Genomic DNA, 20762 nt, shown 5'->3' with positions numbered 1-20762 from the left:
GTTAGCCACCAAAGTAGACGTGTTAGTGGCTACTCTTCATCACTTTCTTAATACTTTCCCATTGGAGAGAGAGAACTTTAGGCGATTCTGGACTTAAATGATTTGTTTACGAGCCCAACAGACTGTAAGCAAGATAAAAAAATATGTTCAATTTGAATCAAATTATAGACCCCACTTCCACCTGGGATTAACATGTGATTTGTATCTGGATCAGGACAAACACATGATAATGATGATGTTGTATATACCCTACCACATCTGGCTCTCACTCTCAGCCAGCTGGACATGACATCTCTACATTTTGGTCATAGATCAAGTTGAAAAGTCACCTGACTCCACCTTTTCCTGCGATCTCAAGCTTCCTGTCAAAAAAAAAAGCTACAGGTGAGCTCTTCTTCTGCAGAAGGAAAAGAAGTAGAGCCCATACAGCAGCATTGTGAGGGTGCAAGCACAGCGTCACATTACTGAGCTAGCACTGGTTTCTCTCCTGGCTCTGTTTATACTGTTTAGCACAGTTAGCAAGTCTATATAAATGTAGCTTCCCCCTCTGACCAAAAAAACCCCCCCCAAAACAAACCAAAAAAAAAGACACAAAGTAGCTTTTAACTGTCATGATATACCTGCTTATAAATCTGCTTTACATATTGAGATTCAGAATCCATATAATGACGATGCTTATTAATACCAGGAGTAAAAGAATCCAAATGACATATCCAGATACATATCACATGTTTCTAACAGCTGGAAATTGTGTCATGAGCTCATTTTGTTCAGTACAAACACAGTCTACTGGTTGAAGATAACTGGAGGTCTGCTTCAGAAGCAGCGACGTCTCTGCTGACACATACAGAGAAAAAGACACCGTGAAATCTGTCATGTGATTGGTGGAAGGAGGGCAGAGAAATGAGAGTTCCGCTTGTCTTCCAATCACATAGAACTGAAGTGGTTCACAATGTGCCCTGAGAAACAGCTAAATACGACGTGTCACTCTCAGCCCTTGCAGCATGCTGTTTTACTTTTACAAGTGGTCTATGTGTTTGTGTCTGTGCTCTCACCAGCCCCATCCCACCCCCCACCCCCCCCCCTACCCTTTCATTAACTGTAACAGAGTCCATCAGCAGTCACAAATTCACAAAGTGTAAACCCCTATAAAATATAAGTTAAAGAAAAATGCATAGTACATAAATTCATATATTAGAAAAAGAAACAAAATGATTAGAAAATTAGAATTGAGTGGACTTCAGAACAGGAATTCCTATCTGTGTGTGTGTGTGAGAGAGAGAGAGAGAGCGTGTGTGTGTGTGTGTGTGTGTGTGTGTGTGTGTGTGTGTGTGTGTGTGTGTGTGTGTGTGTGTGTGTGTGTGAGAGAGAGAGAGAGAGCGTTTGCGTGTATGTGTGTGTGTGTGTTAGCCCTGTTCTTTTCCTGTTCAACTTCTCTCAGAGGAAATCCCCACCCCAGCGATGTCATCACCGAGCGCCGGTGGAGAGCAGATGTAAAAACCAAAGACGAAAACAAAAGCAGCTCTGAAGAGGAAGGCAAAACCTGGCAACAGTCAGGGAATTGTAACTCAGTAACACCAAACTAAAAACAAGCCCCTCCCCCTCTCCCTCCCTAGCAACAGTGGTCAGAGCAGCATAGAAAAGAAGGACAGTGTGTGAATTAGAGCGACACATAGGGAGGAAATACCATATAAGATCTCAGGGAGGTCCACTGGAGAGTGTAGACAGGGTGGGGTGGGGGGGGTTAGAGGTCATTTACAGTGGTTTGAAGGGTCACAGGGAGGTTGGAGCTCTGAGCCGAAGGTGGCTGTTGTAAGTCACAGTGAACAAGCTCGATAAGGCAGAGAGCAAGCGTGGGGGGGGGGGAGGGGGGGGGGAATGGCGGTAGTAGTGGTGGCTTTAATACAAAGTCAAATTTCAAAAGTGAGGAGTGGGTCAAAGTCAGGGAGGGAGGGTGGATGGGTGGAGGGACATCACCTGCTCCCCTTACAGGCTGGTGGGTGGGGTAAGGAAAAAGGCACCTTGACACCCAGTTTCTGTCTGCCTCCACCCAACCATCCTCCTGCTCCTCCTCATCCTCCTCCTCCTCCTCCTCCTCCTCCTGGTCTGTCCCCTCACTGCAGCATAAGCTGCTTGAGGTTGTCATGCAGGATGGTGTCCTTGACGTCACGGAACACCAGCCGGATGTTCTCGGTGTTGATGGCCGTGGTGAAGTGGTGGTACAGCGGCTTCTGCTGCTGCTCGCGGCGCTTCTTGCGAAAGCATTCCACCAGGAAGCGCTGGACGTCCGCCAGGCTCATGGGGTCGCCCGAGAACTCGGGGAAGTAGTCTTTGATGGATACTTGCTTCACCTTCTCCTCTAGCAGGTCCGTCTTGTTCAGGAACAGGATGATGGAGACGTTGCTGAACACCCGGTTGTTGACGATGGTCTCGAAGATGTTGAGTGACTCGCTCAGCCGGTTGGTCTGCCGGTCCTCCATCAGCACCTGGAGATGTCAGAACGCATACATGTGTTTGCAGGGGTCAAAGGTGACTGTGACAGCGTAGGATTGTTTCACCTAGCTTAGCATGTAGCTGTGTCAAAACTGTCTCGTAGCCCTTTTAAAACACTAATGTTTCCAGAACCTTTATGATGCAGGTTTATGCTTGTTCTTCACCCATTTATAGCACCACAACACTAGACAGATGTATTGATCAGGTCCTATCTTTACTTTAATTAAAGGTAGGACACGGTCCTTCACAGTCCTGTTGGTGTCCTTCCCCGGCTATTGCTGCTGTTATTGTTATTGTTATGATTGTTGTTATTCTGCTCCTCCCTCCCCCCTCTTTCTTTCTCTCTCCTAACCCAACCGGTCAAGGCAGATGGCCGCCCACCAAGAGCCGGGTTCTGCTTGAGGTTTCTTCCCGTTAAAAGGGAGTTTTTCCTGACTGCTGTCGCCAAGTGCTGCTCATGAGGGAATTGTTGGCTCTCTGTAAATTAAAGAGTACTGTCTAGACCTGCTCTATGTGAAAATTGCCCTGGGACGACTGTTGTTGTGATTTTGGCGCTATATAAATAAAAACTGATTGATGGATTATATTCCCCACAGGAACTGTTTCACTTCACTATCAAATGTCTCCACCAGCATCAGAAAACACAAGCAGCCAATCAGTTCTGGCGGTCTGTCATGTGATCTCTGCGGCCTCTGTAGTCCCTACAGCCGTAGCTGCCATGGGAACGGTGTAACCCCCGTAATGCAGAAGTATAAATGAAGCTGAAGAACAGGAACTTCACCTGAATTTCAACCAGAGGAAAGAGTCTAAATTTAGAACCTGGGCCGTAGTGTGTGTCTCACACAAAACTGTTGAGAGGTTGAGAATGTGCAGAAGAGACTTTCAGATATCCTCTCAGTTCCAACAGTATCAAAGGGCTGTAACATAGTGTCACTTGTAGTTAATGTTATGGGTTCTGCTTTTATTTCCACTGTTCTCCACCTGCTTTGGGTTCCTGGGAATTACTCAGAAGACATTAAATATAAGTTCCAGGTACTGTGAGAGGCTGCTCAAGCAGATGAGTTTCTGTGTAGAGAGGAGGTTTTGAATTTTCTATGCCGTCACTCAGAGACTAATGCCAGCAGAGTGGAGCAGTAACAAACCGGACCGGCAGCATTAATTAACTCCAACCAACTCTGAGGTGAAGAATAGAACAGTCTGTTTCACCTCAAAACCCCTGCACCCACTCAGTGTCTTTGATAGTGATGTCTTGCAGCAGAGAGGCTGCTCTCTACTGCTGGAGACATGACGGTAATAACACAGTGGAGCAGACTGCCTCCCCCTCAGTCTGTTATTGTCATACAGGCAGAAGAAGACTGCACAATGCTTTCAAATGAATTCAATCATTCATTAATGCAGTTAACTTTGTAAAAAATAAAGCGGCTGTGGACCAGTTATCTTATCAGCCAGTTCTGTTTCATGTTGTATATCAGTGGAATAAGGACAGCAGTGAATGGTTTGGCCCACAGTATACTGGAGCAAGAGACTGAAAATAGTTCCCCTTTTCTATTCATTCAGTCAAGAATCAGTTTTGAATCAAGAATCTATTCTGAATGGAATCAGCATCCAAGTATTGAATCAAGAGAGAAGCAGAAAGTCCCACACCTACTAAATAAACACTGGCATTTATTACAACCTTTATTTTTCATCTTTTTGTTCCATCTTGTGATAAAATCTAAATCTCTATGGACACTTTAGACTGTCAAATCATGATTTTTTTCACTTGATCACACAACACTCTAAACTCACTAACTGTGTACACCGCACCACGCACGTTCTCCAAACTTTGCCACCTTTGTCTCAAAAAAAATCCAGGGAAAACCCTGATAAGCACCACTTCTTCTATTGTTGACTGTCTCAAAACCATTTCCTTCACTGGCCTACAAACAAACAGCACATAGAAATCACATCTCACTGTAGCCTTTGATGACATACATTTGAGCTAATGGAAACCCCATATGACTTGTTAAGTTCCTGCACTGGAAAAGGGCTCCTTTGTTCCTTAGTTTCTGGGATTATTTGAACAAATGTGAAATATTTATAAGCAGTGGCAATAACATGATATTGTTAAATTAGCTGGGAGACAGTCATGCTGGTTTGTTGAGGGACGGTGAGGTTATCATTAGACCTGACTCACCTGGTCGTATTCAGAGGAGGAGACGAGGAAGAGGATGGAAGTGACTGAGTCGAAGCATTCGAACCAGCGCCGCCTCTCGGAGCGCTGACCGCCCACGTCCACCATCTTGAAGGGCACGTTCTTGATCTCAAAGTCGTACTCGTGGATGCCCTTAGTAGGCTTTCTGGCCAGGAGGATGTCCTGTTGGCTGGGGAGGTAGTCCTGGAAGCAGATAATCACATTCATAGATACAGCTTTCTACAGATTGGTGCGGTTTTTATAGTAATCTAAGATCTCTGGCAAAATGTGCAGAATCAATAAGACACTGTTTAAGTCCTGTTGATACATTTTTGAAGCCTGAAATGCTGACGAGTTGTAAAAATAAGAGAAAGAAATGCAGAGCTGCTTTTTTCCAGATAAAATCACACATCTCATGCTGCTGCTTTGGGGACATCCCTGTTTAACACACTACATTCCTGAAATACCAGAGTGCATAAACAAATGTGGGGCTTCAGGGGAGTGTGTGTGTGTGTGTGTGTGTGTGTGTGTGTGTGTGTGTGTGTGTGTGTGTGTGTGTGTGTGAGTGTGTGTGTGAGTGTGTGTGCACGCGGCTGGGTAGTTATCCTAGTGTTGACAGGGCTTGGTCAAGTCAAGTGAAACACATGAAACTTCAACTATTTGGTGACCAAAAACGATGTAACGTTATTCCACATTGACTTTTGACTGACGAGCGTGTGTGTGTGTGTGTGTGTGTGTGTGTGTGTGTGTGTGTGTGTGTGTGTGTGTGTGTGTGTGCCCTCTGGCTACACAAGACAGGAATTCATAACATTCCATAGGTGATGACTCATTGCTGACAAAGAGCATGCTGGCGTGTGAGTGCCCACACACAAACACACTCCCAAATAACGGATATTTTCCCAAAGATCCTTTCTTTTCAAACGCACTCCCCCAGTGCTCCCAGTGCACCCGTTTCTGTGTGTGTGTGTGTGTGTGTGTGTGTGTGTGTGTGTGTGTGTGTGTGTGTGTGTGTGTGTGTGTGTGTGTGTGTGTGTGTGCTTGCACTGAGCAGGAAAAGAGCAGCAGCTACAGTAACATGACAAGGAGGAAATCCACACAGAGACAGTGCAGAATATCACAGCGATGAGCGGTGTTCTCTGGGTGTGAGAGGTTGGAAAAGCTCACTTCAATTGAGGAAGGAAGTTTAAGACTGAATCTGTTCGTGGTTTGAAAGTCTGGCTAAAACACCAGGAGAAGTTCAGCTGCTTGTGTGTTTACTCTAGAAACCTCCAGCCGTACAACTACAACTGAGTGCAGTACATAATATTTATAAGAGTGTATATGTGAGCTCACTTCACACCTGGGGTTTGGTTCCTTTCATTTATCCAGGCTGAGGAAAGAAATGAGACACTGTTGCCTTTTACGTCTGTTCTGATTTGTTGAATCTGACTTATTAGAAAAGACTCATGACATGGACTGACAGCTAACCCTGTCATCCTCCCTGTGACTGACTCATGATGTCATCAACAGGTAGAATCAGGACAGTCTTACTGTGAGGCTCTTACGTTTCTCTCACTTAAATGCCAAAACACTCATTTACTCTTTCTGGTGTATCAGTGAAAACCCCCACACCCACATGCTGATGCAGATACAAATGGTCTTGCATTAATATATACAGATGGCTTAGGAAATTCACTTCCGTGTCGGTTCACCATCAGCAGATGTACCTAACAGTAGTTACACTTCTGAGGTCATGCTTTAATCACACATCTACTATGACAAAATCCTGTGGTTGCTCTGCTTTGCTTTCATACCATAGAGGGAACCGCATGAGTCTGGAAAGCAGGAAGAAGACTGCCGAACAGACTTTGAGTGAGAGCTTTCACACCCGTTTTACTTGACATTAACATGACATTATTCTTGAAAGTAAAAAAAGGGATGACTAAATGTGACTCAGTAGGACTTCAAAGAGGCACTGACTGGTCAATAACGACCCAAGTGTTGGGATGATACACAGTTAACAAGGAAACTGTTGCTTAATGTCATAAATTGTCGTTGACGTTCAGTCATTTGTCACATGACCGCAACCTCATGTGTTTCTGAACGGCTCGGTGAAACTTTCAGCAGTTTGTCACATTCTCTTCTTCTGTTGGATGATTTCAGCAGGCTTTATACATCCAGGACTTTAGGCTCTTGACTTTAAGACATGTTGTTTTTTCCAAAACGTAGCTGTCACTACCTTGTGCATTACTTATGTATTTGTCTGAGCGTGCGTGTCAGATGGTGTCAGGGCGGTGCTGGCAGCCTGCTGACATGAGAGGAATAGTGAGCGTACGCTGGAACAACAAAGCAGTGTGGAGACAGGGCTGAGGACAGGAAGACTACAGTTTCACTTCTCTTTTTGACAAACTGTGCGCTATCACACCCATCTGCTTCAATCAGCCATCCTGCCTGCCGGGGTCTGTGATTGGTGGAGCCTTCGGCGGTGTGGGCGGGACTTACCGACAGTCCGAGCTTTTCCAAATTATCCAGGAAATACTTGACTGACTCCCCCTGAGAGAGAGAAAGAGAGAGAGAGAACATTTTGAGTTGAACATTATTGTCATGTTTCACATGCTCGAATCAATATGGAAGTGGGTTACATCAACATGTGATCCACCACTGAAGAGCAAAACAGACTCACAACAGATACATGTTGTTATGTTCCACTCAACACAGGCTGAAGACCTGGAACCATTCTTTTCATTATAGATTCATTTACTCAACGTTTTCTGGATGGATCACTTTATCCTTCAGTCTACAGTAGGCTCATAGAGGAAAAACCAGAAAACATCCACACTGAGAGAGAGGCTGAAACCACACAACTTCTGCCATTGATTTATTAGTTATCAACTAATGAAACTGACATTTAAATGTTTCTGTGGTGGTTTTGATTTTTTATTGTTTCGTTAGTTTGGTTAGTCATTTGATAGCGTCTCCTTTTGTGTTTGTGCAGTGCAGCTGTATTCTACCTGGTGGCTCATCTATGACATCATTCTCTGATCAGGTATTATTGTATAGAAGGATCTACCTAACCATTATTTTCATCACTGATTAGTCGTTTGGTCTATAAAATGTCAGAAAATGGTGAAAAATCTTCATCATTGCTTCCCAAAGCCCAAGATAAAGTCCTCAAGTGTTTACTTCACTATCACAGAAGACTGAATAAAGCAGAAAATATTCATATTAGAGAATGTGGATGTTTTTTCTTCAGAAATGAAACAAAAGGATTAATCTGCTGTGGCAAATCACTTCCACATTCTCTGGAATTGTTCCTTTGTGGCTCCGTTTTGGAGAAGCATCCAGGTTGTTCTGGAGGTGGTTTTTAAAGATGAAAATCTATTAAAATGTTCAATTAAGGTACGTTGGTGATGTAGAATAGCTTGTTAGTGGTGTGCAAACAGGCTTTGAGCAGAAATTGGCTTAAGAAAGACGAGGAGATCAACCTAGTTTACAATATATATACACAACAGAGAGAATTATATTTCAACTATGATTGATGTCTTTGATGACATGTGTTTAAAACAGCTTACCCATGTGTCAACTATAACACTGCAGAATTATTATGGCTTGAATGTGTACGTATATGGATATGCACATGTGTGTGTGTGTGTGTGTGTATAAAACACATATTTTAAAGAAACATATACACACACATACATATAGTTGTTTAGTTAAGAGATGGATCCTCCCCTTCTTGTTGTTTACTTTATTTGTGTTTTGTGTCTGGTTGGCACATATGTAGTTCCTTTGTTTTTATGTGTGTTCTTTTAAAGAAAACCTGATATAAATTCATTCATCATCACAATAGTTGCTGATTAATTTTCTGTGGATTGACCAGTTGATGAATCAACTAATCATTATCACTCTGACTGCAGACCTGCTGACATGAATATAAACGTCCAGCTGATAAATATCAAACTTCAAACTTGAACTTGATGCAGACAGTAGTGGCTTTATATTTTAGAAAACAGAATTGGGGCAATAGCACAAATGCTTTTCCATACTCTTTTCTTTTTTCCATACTTATCCAGACCTGGAAATGACTAAAATCAAATTCCATACTTGTCCATACTGTGTAGGAAGCCCAGCCTTCAGACTGAAATCAGACTTGTGTTAAAACAAGGCAGGGGGGCTGTGCTGGTGGGGGCACGTTGTTTCAGCTACTGATGAGACATGATGTATGATCAAGCTCGTCCAGATTGAGAAACACATCCAGGAGTTTGAAGGCTTATCAGACCCCCAAAAATCACAGCACAGTTGTTGGGTATTTTACATCAGGATATCATTCATATCACGATACGACACATTTTTTTTTATCACATTCAATATGTGTCCTGAACCGTATGATAGAGCACAACCTGAATGTGAGCACACTATAGCAGATGCTAAATGATGTGCGACTTTGGTGACATCAGATGTCTCTGTATAGATGTGGCAGCTTGAGAAAGTTAATAAACAGTATCACTGAATGATCATCCCTAAAATAACCAAGGATTCATCTGTTGAGGAAGTTGTTTGCGCTAACATTAAACAGACTAATGCACAGTGAGCTAACTGCTCTCTGGATTTTCAGCTGCTCCGAACAGACTTTTGGCAGAGTGATCTCCCTGCAGGACGGTTCCAGTTCATTTTCCTTGTGAGCAAGACGCTGTTTAGACCACATTTTCAAGTTTCAAGTTCCTTTTATTACCACATTGCTAGGGCTGGTGGGATGAATCTCAGTACAGATGGAATGGTTGTAACGATACACCGCATACAAACAAAAGGACATAGGTGCAGCTCCACATACCGTACAATACAATTAGACCAACTTTTGTGTATTTATCAACTGTACAGCTTCGGGGGAAAGAAGCTCTGGTTAAGACGTTCTGTCCTGCCTCCTAATCTAAAAGTGGTGGAGAGCAGTGAGGGAGGGATGGAGGAAGGAAGGGCGTTGGAAGGCAGAGAGACAGAGAGCAGAGAGAGAGAGAGAGAGAAGCAGCCCTTCATTAGCTCGTCTGTGTCCGTCTGTGTTCGCTCAGCAGCTGCAGCTCTGCTCCATCAACTGTGAGGAAGAGTCTTTATCTGTTACTGTCAATGCTTGTCTGTACACTCAGAGACTCCTCTACCTACTCACCAGTTTGCTGATGTGTCCCATGCAAATAGAGGTAAAAGTTGATATGAGGGATGTCAAACTGTGCAACAAGAGGGCAAAAACTGAAGCAAGGGTTGATGGGTAACTTCATACATGAGTCATTCTGGCTAAATCCATACACAAGAGCTATTCTATGTGAAATTCATCCTCTTCACTAGACGTCACTGATGCTCTGCACAGCGCTACGGACCCTTCTCTGCCCTCAAGCAGTAGAACTTGCCTCAGAGGTCACCAGAAATACAACGAGGACATTTGTTGTAGGGCTGTACATCTACAGAGTGGGAGTGTGGACACTGGATATCGCTCTCACATGACACACTCACCAGCTGGAACTCTCTGCGGCGGTCGTAGGCGTTCTGGAGGCCCTGGTCGGCCCACAGGGCTCGGATGGAAGGCAGGTAGTGCTGAAAAACCTTGGCCTCCACCATGCCGTGACCGTGGGCCATCATAGCTCGGGTGTCGAACGCCATCATGGTGTCTCCGTGCATCTGGTTGGACGGGTTGCCCCATGGGATGTGTAGTTTTTCTCGAGCGTCCACCAACACTCGAATACCTGGAGCAGGAAAAAACAGACACGTCAAGAGGTTTATTCTTGTCGAGATGATCCATTTCCTCACAGATTCCATTACACGACTACATTTCCTATCACAAGATTTTTCTTGGTGGATTTACATGAGAGAAAAATCACTGGACATGCAAACAGAGATCAGTTTGAACCCCAGGGATGTCGAACCATGCACAGAGGCCAAACACTATACCTGCTTCCAACACAACCAAAGGTTAGCAGCTTATTAAAGGATTACTGCAGGCTTTCTCAATCCTTCCTGGCCCATGACCTCTGTATTTCTCATAAACACAGCAATTAGACTGCATGCGTTAGACGGCACCCACACCAGTGTTTTCACATCATTATTGTTAAACGATAGGTTCACAAAAGTTCACAAAGTCTGTCTTAAAACATCAGTCAAGTGTCCATATGAACAGTGAAAGAAGTTTTCCTCGCTGTAATCATTCCTCCTGTTCATACTGGCTATTAAAAGATCCTTCAAATGTGCTTCAATGTAAGTGATGGAGGCCAAAATCCACAGTGTGTCCACACAGTCATTTAGTGCACAGATGCATTTAAAAGTTGATGTGAAGCTTATATGAGGCTTCAGCAGTCTGAGTTAGTCATATCAAGTGGATATGAGCTTCATAGATAAACATTTAAATACATTTTTGCACAGGAGGAGGACTGTGGATTTTGTCTCCCACCACAACGCACCTTGATAAGTGTTTTTCATTAGACCCTTCCTGTCTAATAATCATCCATATCTTTAAAAACATCACACCCCCGGGCTTTTACTATGATAAAAGTTTCCGAGATCAAGTCAAGATGACGTCAGTAAGGTTATTATTTCAGATGCGTCGTCCTGATCTGTGTGGTTCAGCTCAGCATGTGGTTGACTGATCACATGGTACGACGGCTTCACAGTCATTAATCAGAGCAGCAGAAAAAAAGTAAATCCTCAGTGATAAACAGCCTAAAAGTCACAATCAAGTGCTGATGATGTGCTGAGAAAAAGAAAAGTTGGAAGTGCTTACCACCTAGCTTATTTCCTGGGGTGAATATGATATTTATAGGATAAAACACCTGTATATTATCATCAGTGATTTCTAAAAGTATAATCCTTGGAGAAAGCTGTGCAAATTTCAGGATTTTGGTTGAGCACAAGCTTGTGGCGGTCCAGTGAGCAGAGATGAGCAGCCAGCTGAGGCGCTGAGTTTACATTACTGCTCTGTGAACTCTGCTTCACCCCCTTCAAACAAGCCTGCTCTGACAATGTGCTATGTTCCTTGGCTGTCCCCAACACTCAGGTTAATCCAGCTGTCTGCAGGGCGTGTGTCGGTGTGTCGGTGTGTGTGTGTGTGTGTGTGTGTGTGTGTATGAGCTCATAGCTCGAGGATGAATGCGTTGTGTCTTTGCACATGTCCTCAGTTCCTGTGCTAAGAGATGCAGCTTTTCATGCACTTTCTCATCTCTGCTCTGCACTGGAAACAACACGGTCAAACTTTTTAGTCTGTCAGCTGGGGACAGATAACAGGACAGCAGACCAAACTAATACTTTACTACTGACATGCAAAAAGTTGAACTGTATACACTCACAAGAGTATCAGCTTCAAGTCTAAACCGAAAGAAAGAAGGGAATGCCACTGTTGAAAAAAAAAAAGACCAGCACTTGATGATTCAAATGTACATGTGATCTGTATCTGGTGATCTTATCTGGATCAGGAAAAGGCAGGTTAATGCAGGTGGAAATACATGAAGAATGTGTTGCAATTAAATCACACAGACATTCTTAAGAAACAAGAAACTTCCTCTGAAAAAGGAAAATGAGTATATCCCGTCAGCAGCATGGCCTCTGGAGACATTCGAGGGACCACTGCTACGTGCGAGTCAAGGTGCATGTGACCAAGCTACTCCACTTACTTCTTAAGCTTCATTTATACTCCCAGAGCGGACGGCTGTGGACACCACGGACGGGTAGTTGTTCTGTTTATAAGACCCTTCTGGTGTCCACCTAGAGGATGCCTTCCACACATGTGCAGTAGATCTCTTGTCTACAGGTACGCAGATGTCCGCACAGAGCCTACACGCACACCCTCGGATGACCACATTTACGTCACGTGGACCCTCACGGACTCAGCAACTATAATTTCAGCTTTACTCTAGTTTAAGTTAGTTAACAAGGTTTCCCAAAAGCAGACTAATTACAACATGAAACTGGTAACTGAACTATGGATGTAGATGTAAGACTGAATCACATTGTCTTTATTTAACACTGAGGTGTTCCATATATTATGATGTCTGATCTAAGTACACTTTCTCTTTTGTGACATATTTTGACCTGCATGTCCATCAGTTGTACAGCAGCTGTCAACGCCCACATAGCCAGACATCAAAGCTACTATATGACCACCAGCACATTTATTAGAGGGCCATAACGACTCGTTGAAAAAACAGGAGTATTTCTAGAGAGAAGCTTTTTTGAATGGGAGTCAGTTGGAGCATCTAGCAGCCGTTTGTGGTACTTTAAGGTACTTGTGCACTGGCTTCAGCCTCAAGTCATGGTAGTTGTTGCTCGGTTTTCATATGAGTCCGGCTGGGGACGCTTGTTGCATGTGACTCCCCTCTGATCCCTACAGCAGCTCCTCACAGCAACACTACAGGGAATGGACCTGAGAGACCCATTCACTCTTTTCCAGGGTGTTTCCGTAGCCCACCACTGTCTGCAACATGTGACAGAAATGGAACCTACAAGTGTACTAGTAGTGGCATCTGCACTTTCTCTAACATAGTGTTCATTTCTTTGTGTTTTTTTTTCTCTGGATGAGACAAACACAAGTATGAATCTACTCAGTGAGGATTCTGTCCAAAGAAGAAATCTCAAACCGCACTCAGCGATACACATTTCTGTCAGCTCCACACAAAGCAATGGGTCTGGACTTGCAATCATCTGAAGCCACACAAAGAGGAAGGCAGCTTGCACCTACCTACACACAAACACACAGTCCACAAGTCATCTGTGGAAAAAAACTAAACAGGCTTTAGCACGGCTCTGACACTCGCCTTTTCATTTCAGTTAACTTCAACTAGACTTCAACTAATAATATCAGTCACGTTACATTGAAGTCGTACTTCTGGAACCACAAAATGATGTGTTTGGCATACATGTCTGCGTGCATCAGCATGCGTGCAGAACAGAAAACAAATACAGAGACCGATTCACAGCACAACACAGTGCAGCTGTGCTGATATATGGGACAAATATGAATATCAACATATCAGGTCCAAGTCTGCCTGCAATGATCCTGTTTCATCTAACCTTAAGAAGAGTGGTGCTGAAACTCATTTAAGTCATCTATCAGGCAGAAAGGACAAACACTGGCAGTATTTACAGCTCTTCTCTTTCATGTTTTTATTCATTAAATACCTTTGGATTTTGGATTGTTGGTCAGACTAAACAAGTCATTTAAAGACATCACCTTTTGTGTTCTGTGAACTTACACTGGAGGGTTTTCCCCCCATTCTACTATTTTTTTTATTCTACTTATTCAACTATTTTTTATTCTACTTATTCAACTATATTTTTTATTCTACTTATTCTACTATTTTTTACTCTACTATATTTTTTATTCTACTTATTCTTTTATTTTTTATTCTACTTATTCTACTATTTTTAATTCTACTTATTCTTCTATTTTCTTCTACTTATTCTATTTTTTATTCTACTTATTCTACTATATTTTTTATTCTACTTATTCTATTTTTTTATTCTACTTATTCTATTATTTTTATTCTACTTATTCTATTATTTTTATTCTACTTATTCTATTATTTTTTTAGTCTACTTATTCTACTATATTTTTTATTCTACTATTTTTTATTCTACTTATTCTACTATTTTTTTCTTTACAGATAAGCTGATAATCATAAGTGCAGACTAACACACTATGACTTTATCTGGATAGTTTTATAGTTCAGTTATAGTTTACACAGTCATGGTTCACCTACACAGTCTGTTTTCATTTATTATGTCTGACTGTGGTAGACTGACACTTCTCACACTGTTGTTAGTTTGGTTGCATTTGTTTGGGTGGAACTACTTATCATTCTTATTGGTGCAGTACATGTTTGGTGACTTCAAATCATTTCCAGCACAGCTTTACCCAACTTCAACCTGATGAGAGGTCTAAGTAGCAAGCCGGTGTGGGTGTGCAGGACTGTTAAAATGTCAAGTTATTGAAGAGCAGGTCCTAGCTATCTTAAACAGTAAATGTATGTATGTACAGGCAATTTTGCAGGAGCAGGCTGGTAGCACACTGCACTGCAGCATAACATAACACAGTGTCGTACTAACACTCAGTGAGTCCCCAGGGTCTCTGAGGAGCACCCACCACACTAAAATCTGCATGTCCTTTTAACAATGCCAAAGGCCGTCTAACTTCCTCAATTGTGTAAATAATACCAATGCAGCTGGTCAGTCATGACATTTTCCCTGACTGCACACTCACAACCACTTAAAACAAGTGTTGGGTTCCAATAGTCGGGCACAATAGGAAGTCTGATCATGTATGCAGCTCTGTTCACATCCTCTTCAAACAGTTACTACTGCAGTGTTTAAATGTCAGTACATCAAGTTTTGTCTCCTTCTCTGATAAACTTCTGCCTCATTAAAAGACCTGAAACACTGATTTCAGAGACACACACACACACACACACACGCATCAACTGCAAAGAACAGATGCACGTCAGGTGAAATGGAAACTCTGGTGACTTCTAGCCCAGTGCATGCTGGGAAAGGGTCCAGCTCCCTTGTGTCTTGGCAGATAAGAAGCCATTTGTCCAACTGCTCGACTCTCTCTGTGATTATATATTTTGTATTTTAACATAGCTAAGTAGCTTTTAGTATTTGAATGTAAAACATGATATATTAGGCAACCGGCTATATTTCTGGATTGTCCTATCATCACAGCATTTTGTTTTTTTTAAAATCACTTCAATTTCAGCAGATTTATGAATGTATGTGGATGAATGAATGATGAATGTATCAGAGATGATGATAGATGCCCTTGGAAAGTGTAAATCACATTGAATACAAAAATATGTGTATCATGTCTATGTTCATGGTATGACTGAGTTATGACTGAAAGGAGTGCGAGTTTTAACACAAATGATGTCTCACGTCTCTTCCTCTGTATCTTGTGCTACACTGGTGCACAACCGATGGGGACAAATAAAGTAAACCAATTGATTAATTGATAACCTAAGTCAGACACTTTGTTCTCTTTCAAAGCTTAAGATTTCATCTCATTTGACCCCGTTTCCTACTCAGTGACAAGTTTCTCTAAAGCTCTTATCACACTGGATGGTCTCACCACAGCATAACAAATCAATGTTTCATCTTATGACAGCATGTCCCTTTTTTAACTCTGCGAATGAGACACAAAATACACACTAACCTCCTACACACTACCCTTGCATGTTAACGAAACTCCCCCGACCCCAACCGATTTAACTTCTATCCTTTAATGACACTAACAGTTTCCTGTTCGCTGTATCCACATCACAAGCATCAGTCATCAGTCATTTCCCCCTGACTGAAACTGAGCAAGCCTTTCCAGCCTCATAGTTCACACTTCCCTGTTTGCACCAATTCAAAAGGGGAGTTTACATGTAACCCCCCCCCCACCCCCCACCCCACCGACCTCTCTCTCCCCCCACCCCCACAATCACAGTGACATCATGGAAGTGCAAATAGAGGCTCCTGTCTGTGGTAAGACATTGGTTCGTTGTTAGTGGCTTCACACACACCGTACAAAGACCTGGAACATTCAGAGCCGATCACCTCTGAGCTCACGCTAACACTGCGCTGGTGTTTTCCATCGGCGTTTTCAAAAAACTGGCTCTGACTGCAAGCCTGGCTAAATCTAACCCAATGAAGAGTCAATAACTACTTTTTAGGAAGCACTTACGATGCTGTCACAAAGGTATCGACACTATAAATCAGGAGGATTAGAGCGTAGCCTGAGAAACAGGCCGTTCCTGCTGATTACAGAAGGGAGGTCCATAGAGATCATTTAAATAACAGAGCTGCCATCAAACAGTTACTGGCCATTTAGACTGAAAGCAGCCTGTATTAAAACACTGGAAGGGGTCTGGCTGAACTATGATACAGAGAGGCAAGTTTAAGTAATATGTGCCTGAGTTTGAAAAACACTGTGAAGGATTTTATAACTCTGCAGCAACTGTTTTATCCTCCATCTTCATGATCACAAGCTTGACAGAAAAAGAAGTTGTTCACTTTGACTCATCTACCGGGAATGTTTACCTGAATGTGTTTAATTGCATGACGCAGCGTGTTGCTGGATGACATCTTGTTGTGGCAAAAGTTGAAACCAGGTTCATCTTTTTCTGCAAAAGCCTCCGCGTTGGCACCTTCACTGAACCGAAACGTTGCCCTCATTCAGTAAGTTTACATGCACACAAGACATCAGGTTACTCAGAAATTAAGTTATGCAGGAAGTCAGGAAAGCACCTTAGTTACCTGGTTACTGTAAATCCACATGCACAGTCAGCAGGTCAGTAAGCAGATTTCACCCTGTACCCCTAATATTATGTTAGAACCAAGAATGACTTATCTTAACTGTGGTAGGACTTTATCTGACTCTTTTGGGGGAATGATTTTTAAATACAAGGGTGCATTGTGACATTGTAATGATCTCTCCTTTCATCCAGCTGCTCTGCTGTCACAGTGAGAACTTCTCCGTGTTAAGTCTTAATATATTATGCACTGGTAGAAAGACAAACAGAAGCCTGGTTACATGTGGCAGAGAAACTGGCTTTCTTCAGAAGAAGTCTAGCTGGGAGAAAATCAGATTTCTATAATCCTCAACCCCGAATGCAGAAATCTGCCGTGTACATGATGTTTAAGAAATCAAACTACTGCTGAACTCACCTATTGAAATGAGTGAGGGGGTCTGAGTTTTTTCACACAGAGCTGATGTCAATCTGCGCAAAGACTTAGATATGGGAAGGCTGAGAAAGACACGCTCAATTGTGCAGTGAGTCAATACCAAAAGTTCCAGCAGTGTGCTCTATTGCTAAATCTCGGAAGATCAGGTAAAAAATTAACATCCACCCAAAGCCGAAGTCACCCGACCTTTGTATTTTATTTTGTCCACTCCATTTATGTGCTTGTGGTTCCTATTTTATCTTTCTTTTCCCCCCATTTTTATAAAAGCAGCGACTGACAAAAAGAGGCTCAATTCTGGGGCTTCTCCACCGATATTCAAATCATCAAAGTTTTCAGCAAGCCCTGGTGATCACAACCGAAAGGAGCAAATACTACGACAGCTGTGCGCTCATCCTGTGTAATCAATGACTACTATTTTAGTGTTTATGTCCCCTTTTGTTGTGGTGGCTCAGTATGTAGTCAATGCACAGTGATGGGAGATATTCTTATGATTGATGATGCTGTTTCCACATGAGCAACAGACACTTTGTGATGATTCAATAAGTTCCTCCATCAAAACTTCCAGCTGACTCAAAGTGCATATCTAGAAATAAATCAGGCTACATAAATACCGTATTCTATAATCATGCTGATGGAAGGGTTAGGGTGTATTGACATACATCACAGAGATGGTCAGGAGGAGACAAAACAGTTTTAACCTGCTGGAAGTTCAAAAGTAAACATGATGGAGAGACATAAATGTCATGTCAACTGACATCTATTTTCATATGAATCCTTATTAACGTGGATTTAACATTAAGTTGAAAACTAATGGTGAAAAATAATGTGCAATAGACTATTTTGAATCTAAGGTCATCTGAGTGCTTCTTTTTAACTGAGTTAAAACACAAACAAGAGAGCACGGGAGCAATGTTAGCATGTTGTTATTGCAAACTCAATATTTCCTGTAATTGATTTTCACAGTGAAACCATTCCAGTGAAGAGAACTGTGTCAGATAGCCACAGGAAGGTGCGCTAACAGTCTACATTATAGACATTTTAAACATGTTTATCAGTTACTGCACTAGGAGGGTGAGGGTAGGTGAACACTTCCTGAACACAGAAAAAAGATAAACAATGCCAAGAGTGGCTCAGCGCTGTCATACAGGCAGTGGGAGACAGTGATGGACATTCACTCGTATGCTCATAAGTCAACTTCTAAAAGAAAAATAAAACACACAACATGGATTTAGTGAACGGCTGTTTCTGTGATACAGCTCAATATCTGGAACTGAGCAAAAACAGTGTTTAACAGGCTGCAGAATCAAATACAAAATCAGCAAGTTATCCAGGCAGAACAAACTGATCCGAGACACCCTGCTTATAACGATCTGATTCACTAAGTGAGTTTACTTGGATATTCTTTGGTTACTCTGACTCACTTTGAGGAAACAGCTCAAGTGTTTGTGGTTTCCACAACCTTTAATACTAAAAGTCAACTATCCCATAATGCCACATGTGAGCAACTTAACTGGCTGATTAATGAAGTCCATCAGCAAATGACACAGCAGACCCTCTAAATGTGGATGTAGACTGGGAAGTTGTGAGTGAAGTGATTCTGTCGTTTTAAGTCTGACAGCTGAAAACCTGTCCACCTGTAGTCACACAATGTCACACTTTTCAGACACACTGCCCGGATATGTAGACTTTTACTGTTTGGAGAAACCAAACTGAATTCAAAATGTAGTACTATTATAGCTAGCAATCTCCAAACACAGTTACATATTTTATATTAAAAAAGATGAGTTGTGAGATTGTACACGGCTCGTAATGTTCGTGCCAGATGGGTAAACCAGCGTGCTATTTCATGTATCGATGTGTCATCTTTCAGAAAAGCTCCGCAGTGTTCAGTCATGCTGTGGTTCAGTAGGAGAGGACTTGCCCGTGTTCTCATTTGATGAGAGACAAGTTTACAGTAAACAGCCACATTTTTCAAAGGATTTTGGTGTCCCGTTGTCTCCATACATAACAGAGCAGCAGGTTTCGGTGCTAACAGCGGCCATAAGGAAACACTGGGACAATGTCAAACCGCTGTGTACGTTCACATAAAGAAAGGATAACATGAATAATATCTGCCAAGCTCTGAATAAACACAGACAATGAGCACACCGCTCGTCCGTTCCGTTCAGTCCCACCGTGAAGACAAACACAAACAACATGGGCGTTTCTTGGTCGCCTCACCAGCTAAGCAGACCAGCTTTGTTGAACACAGAAAGTGCCTCCAGTCGGTTCAGCTGCAGCTAGCATGGCTACCAACTTCCCTCTCCATACTTTTAGCACCAGACAGAAAGAGACCAGTAAAAAGGTTTCAAACAGGCAAGCGTCAACATGTGAAAAACACAGTGTACTGAGTGTAGCCTCACCTTTTATAACATTACTATAAATCGTAGCTCTGAATTCTTCTTTGGCCTTCTGATCGAAGTCCTGCCCATGGATAATGCGCATCTGCTTGAGGAAAGTGGACTTGCCGCTCTCGCCTGCTCCAAGCAACAGGATCTTTACTAGCCTTTTTACATACGTCTTATCCCGATTAATACACTTATCTATCTCTTTAGATTTCCGCATCTGTTCTGCCTCGCCGCTAGTGAGGAGACAGTTAGGGAAACATACAGATAAAACGGAGCGGGACGGCAGGAAATCCGCCATCTTTGAAACAACTTCATCGATACAGACAGTGAGAAGGGCTGTGCTCAGCCTGCTACCGAGCCGCATTCACGTGTCGTAGGAATCCCCCAATGACACTTTCACAATCAAAATCACAATAAGCTTTATTGGCCGAGTATGTTTACGCATACAAGGAATTTGACTCCGGTTTAGTGGCTCTCAATGTGCTTACTTACACGAAGTCAACATTCGTTGAATCGTGGTTGTATAGTTGAAGTTCTATTTCAGATATTTTAGACAGCTTCATCTAAGTAACTTAGAAAAACTGTAGTAGGCTTCACTCACCTAACAATATATTTTTTATTGGTTTAATCATTCTAATATTTTCATGTTCTTATTTCGTGTACAAAGTGATATCCAGAAGCCCAATCACTCAGGAATTGAGTGTCTTTGCAGGTACAGGTGGATGCACATCTCCAAACTGGACTGAGTCATTGGCTTGCGGGAAGACAAGTTCTCTCAAAGTTGGGTGATGTTCTTATTCTTACAAAGAATAACAAAACAACAGTCTTCAGAAATAAACGCAAGGAATGACTAGAGCTCAACCAAGAACAGGCTTTGTACTCTACTCAATACCCCTCTCTTCTGATTGGCTTTCAGAATCTAGAGAAATACTTTTTATCTTAGGATTCCACTTGACTTCTACTAAAAACGCAGATAATAGTAAAGTGTATCAATTTAACAAGCAGAGCCTCTTTCTGATTATCACATGTATTACTAC

At 42.3% G+C, this 20762-nt stretch overlaps 1 protein-coding gene across 1 annotated transcript; it reads right to left on the bottom strand.

Moving 5' to 3' along the window:
• Positions 1-1336: 1336 nt before the first annotated feature.
• On the bottom strand, positions 1337-20047 carry gna13b (guanine nucleotide binding protein (G protein), alpha 13b). The gene is made up of 5 exons (XM_042392442.1): positions 19741-20047; positions 10145-10374; positions 7148-7198; positions 4670-4870; positions 1337-2486 (listed from the first exon to the last, which is right to left on the bottom strand). The coding sequence occupies exons 1-5, from the start codon at positions 20021-20023 to the stop codon at positions 2115-2117; spliced, it is 1137 nt and encodes a 378-aa protein (XP_042248376.1). The 5' UTR covers positions 20024-20047; the 3' UTR covers positions 1337-2114.
• Positions 20048-20762: the final 715 nt, after the last annotated feature.

Source organism: Thunnus maccoyii, chromosome 18 (assembly GCF_910596095.1).
Source record: "Thunnus maccoyii chromosome 18, fThuMac1.1, whole genome shotgun sequence".
Lineage (NCBI taxonomy): Eukaryota > Metazoa > Chordata > Actinopteri > Scombriformes > Scombridae > Thunnus > Thunnus maccoyii.
Note: the sequence above shows the minus strand (reverse complement) of the source record. Positions and strands in the feature narration are given on the sequence as shown.